The sequence below is a fragment of the Echinops telfairi genome, unplaced genomic scaffold (assembly GCF_000313985.2).
Source record: "Echinops telfairi isolate 266 unplaced genomic scaffold, ASM31398v2 ScPeMD7_7468;HRSCAF=8506_0, whole genome shotgun sequence".
NCBI lineage: Eukaryota > Metazoa > Chordata > Mammalia > Afrosoricida > Tenrecidae > Echinops > Echinops telfairi.
Genome location: NW_022111369.1, coordinates 35,751,567 through 35,755,728, shown reverse-complemented (window position 1 = coordinate 35,755,728; position 4,162 = coordinate 35,751,567). Strand labels below are relative to the sequence as shown.

At 36.8% G+C, this 4,162-nt stretch overlaps 1 protein-coding gene across 5 annotated transcripts in view; it reads right to left on the bottom strand.

Moving 5' to 3' along the window:
* The window catches only part of ABRAXAS1 (abraxas 1, BRCA1 A complex subunit), a 23,039-nt gene that overhangs the window by 4,981 nt on the left and 13,896 nt on the right, over window positions 1–4,162 (bottom strand). For all 5 annotated transcript variants that reach the window (XM_004703242.2, XM_045284150.1, XM_045284148.1 and 2 more), the window contains 2 exons: window positions 3,810–3,929; window positions 2,512–2,596 (listed from right to left, as the gene is read on the bottom strand). In XM_004703242.2, the coding sequence (XP_004703299.1) occupies window positions 2,512–2,596; window positions 3,810–3,929 (205 nt within the window). The remainder of the gene's footprint in view (window positions 1–2,511; window positions 2,597–3,809; window positions 3,930–4,162) is intronic.

Below are 4,162 nucleotides of genomic sequence, written 5' to 3'. Positions count from 1 at the left end.
AAAAAAATTCCTTATGGGAAGCATACTACTTCATCTTTCTGGAAGCAGCTGACAGGATGAACCAGACAAATTATTTAGCTTTAAAAGTGTGTTAAAGAGCAAAGCCGCCACTTTGAGGACTAAGATGCAGCAGAGTTCTAAGCATATTTTCAATCGCTTCATGTATACAATAGCTGGATGATGAATACAAATGGCCAAAGAAGAACTGATATTCTTGAATTGTATTTCTGAAGACTATTAGATGTGCCATGGACTGCCAAAGGAATAAATAAATCTGTCTTAGAAGAAGTACAGCCAGAATATTCCTTAAAAGTGAGCACAAGGCTAACTTTCCACTTATTATTGTGAGGGGCCAGTCCCTGAAGAACAACACGATGCCAAATAATGTAAAAGGCTAGCAAAAAAGTCCCTAAACAAGATGAATTGACAGTGACTGCAATAATAGGTGAGAACATAGTCATTGTGAGGACGGTCCAGGACCAGGCAGTGTTTTGTTCAGTTGTACATAAGATCATATGCATGGTAACCAACTCAACAGCACCTAACAACCAAATAGCAACACGAAAAATGCTTCGATATATCAAATAACTCATGATACAAATGAATATGACCCTATGACAATGAACACTAAAATAATTAGGTACTCCTTAGGTTACGACTGCAGTCAGCACTGATGAATAGTGGGGTTCATTAGCTCAAAGAAAAATATGCCCTGGTGGTGCAGTGTGTTAATCATTGGGTTGCTAACCTCAAGGTTGGCAGTTCAAACCCACAAGTTGTTCTACAGTTCCACAAGAGAGAGGCTATCTGTTCCCATAAATACTTAGTCTTAGAACCCCAAGAGCATTTCTACTCTTACAGGGTTTTTATGAGTCAAATGTTTGTATATTAGGGAGAATAAACTAGTAAGGAGTAAGGCAAAGTGTATTACTGTTAAAAGGTTACGTTAAAGTACTATTCATATTAAAACATACAAATTTATAAAATGAACTGTGCCCCCTAAAATGCTTTATATGAATGCCTACGTTGACTATAGAAACACGCCCTCAGGTCTCTTGCTGGGAGAGCACAGATGACTTACAGCCAACTCATGGCCCCAGCACCCTCTGGGTCCACCACTGTCTGTGTGTAGCCCATGCTTCTTCCAGGCTGCGCCTTAGCACCATGTACACATTAATGGAAGTCCACTTTTGCAGGACATGGAATTTCTTTAAAGAGTTAAGTTTCTTTCAAGGACTCCTGAAACTTTCATAGTATGGCAGATCAAGACTCTTCCTACTCAATCTTTCCCACCCTCTTCTATCAGAGGTCAGACTTGCATTCTCTCTGCCTACTTCATCCTTCTTGGGCCAATCCATCTCTTACACATCTAAATTTATCTTGATGTTTACTTCGCAAAGAATCCAAAATGGCACAATGAAATAGAAGTTAATACTGTAATACTATAAGCTCACTGCTATCAGCTGATTTTGACACATAGCAACCCCATAGGAAGGGCTAGAACTGCCCTTCATTCTGGGAGTAGAAAGTCATCTTTCTTGGAGAGGCTAGTGGTTTTGAACTGCTGACCTTGCAGATTCCAGCCAAACTTGTAACTACTAGGCCACCAGAGCTCCTGGTGTGATGCTGTAAAAGGGCTGTATAATGCTGTAGGACTTGCTTTGCTTAACGAAGTGTGAATTTCCACAACTTTTTTGCTCTTTTCCTTTTGTATGAACTAACATGTGCTAGCTAGGTAAAGCACAGTTGGTTTAGCCTGGATCCCTTAAAGATCTGGAACAGGAACAGAGCTGCAGCCAACATGTAACTTAAGAACAAAGCTTTGTACCACAAGCAGTGGTTTTGAGGGTTTTGTTACTGCAGCAGTACTGACTACACCTACTTCACACTTACTGACAATCTTGTTATTAGACAGTTAGCATTTAAGACAATAGTAAAAATTCAGTACATTACTGACATACACCTGACAGTAATGAATTCTGATGGGTGAGACAGAGTACCAATACAGGGTTGATTAAGGCTATGTGTCTACTTGGCAGTGGATAGGCAGTTAATGTAATGTAAACTGGCTGTTAGGTAATGTAAGTAAGATAGTCATCATCCATTTTTGGATTACAATCCATTTTTGTTGTTTTTAAATAACAACCTAGTCTCTGGAGTCTAATCAATGCAAAAAGTGAGGTGTAGATGTAACACAGGAGCCCTGGTGGTGTAAGGGTTACTTGTTGGGCTGCTAACTTCATGGCTGGCTGTTCGAAACCACAAGTTACTCCAAGAGAGAAAGAGGAAGCTTTCTATTCCTATAGAATTACAGGAAGCCCACAAGGGCAGTTCTACCTGTTCTATTGGGTCACTATGAATTGGAACTGACTTGACGGCATCGAGTTTGGTTCTGAGATGTAATACAGTAAGTCTACCCAAATTGTCAGGATACCCCTAAAATATTCCACAATGATCAATGTGATGTCAATTCTATAAAATGCTCTTTAAGTATCTGTTATCTTAACCTACCTTTAATTCCTCTTGAAACGAAGCATACATTTCATTTATCTTATGTATTTCCTTTAAAGATCCATCTTCTTTAAAAAATTCAGAGCTATAAAAAAAATAACACTTCCTCATGTAAATGTACAGAATTCAGTTTAATGATACAGTGGAAAACTTACAATTGGAGTGTTAATAAATTTTCTCAGGCTTTATTGAGACCATTTGTTTGTCAACCTACTTACATACAAAAAAACTCACTCTAAACATACTTAATTTGTCTTATATAAGCATACTTTTTAGCTTCCTAAGTACTCTTACCAGGCCTAAAAATGGAGCTTAAGTAAAAAATAAAGACTGAGAGACAGAGGGAAATAAAAGGCCCCTCCCTTTCTGGGAATTGCGACAAGAATCAAAAAAAATTTTTTTTAATTAACAAATTTTAATCACCATTGATTGTAAAAGCCATTGCTATTTTATAAACCAAGAAGCCCTAGAGGGCGATGTGGGTTAAGGTATGATTGCTGTTACCAGCAATGTCAGCAGTTCAAACCCACCAGCCACTCTGTAAGAGAAAGATCAAGTTATCTACTCCCATAAAGATTTACAGTCTAGAAACTTTAAGGAGTTCTACTCTGTTTTACAGGGTTGTTATGAGTCAGAATTGACTTGATAGCAGTGGTTTTTATTTTTTTTATTTTCTAGGCCACCACAACAAAAAAAATGTTAAAGAAGGCAAGGTTCATAAGGCACACCCAATTTTAATATTCTTTTTTTAAAGCATCTTAGAACCAATGAAACATGGCATTCAAGTCCTATATATAGTCCACTGCTAAGTAATTATAAGGACACACAAATAAATAAAACCCAGTCCTTTATCTTCATGATGTGTCATATACTGTAGTAGGTATCCTTTGTAAGTGTGTTGCTATTTTGGATAAAATTATTCCTTTACTAAATGGCCACAAAAAGGTTTTAACTAAGCATCCTATAGTATGAGTGAAAGTCTGGGCTAAGAGAATTTTTAATTTTTTAAATTTAATATGTAGCGCATGGCTGTAATGAATATTAACAGAAAACTATTATTATCTTGACACTATTTATTCTAATCTAGAATAGACATGCTAAAATGTATAGGATGAGTAACAAACTTCTCCACTTTTCAAATTTTCTTCATAGACAAGTACTAGAAGGAAATAAGGGGGAAATAAAAGTTTAGTTTACTAGAATAATGTGATCGTTACTTAGTTTTCCTTCTGATTCGTTATTTGTACAAAAAAATTAATTTCCAAGAGTTCTGTGGGGAAACACACAAGGAGACTCACCTGTGTGTTTTTACTGCTCGGCTAAAACCAGTGGATGTACAGGAACCTGAGGTAGTTTTATAACCCACTTGTTCAGACATGCCCAGATTGGCAACCACTAAAGGTATCCTGTGAAACAGTCTGGAGAGAAAACATTTTAAAATGCAGTCAGTACAGAATGAATGACTAACATTCATCCACTTATTAAAAAATATTTAATAGGCTGCTTTTACATACAAAATTTTAAGACAAACCACTCCTGTTCCATTTTATATACCCAAGAAAGAATTCCTAATGCAACTAACAAGCTTTTAAAAATTTTGAAATGTAACAAATCCAGGGACAAGGGAACAACAAGCGATCCAAATTGGTGG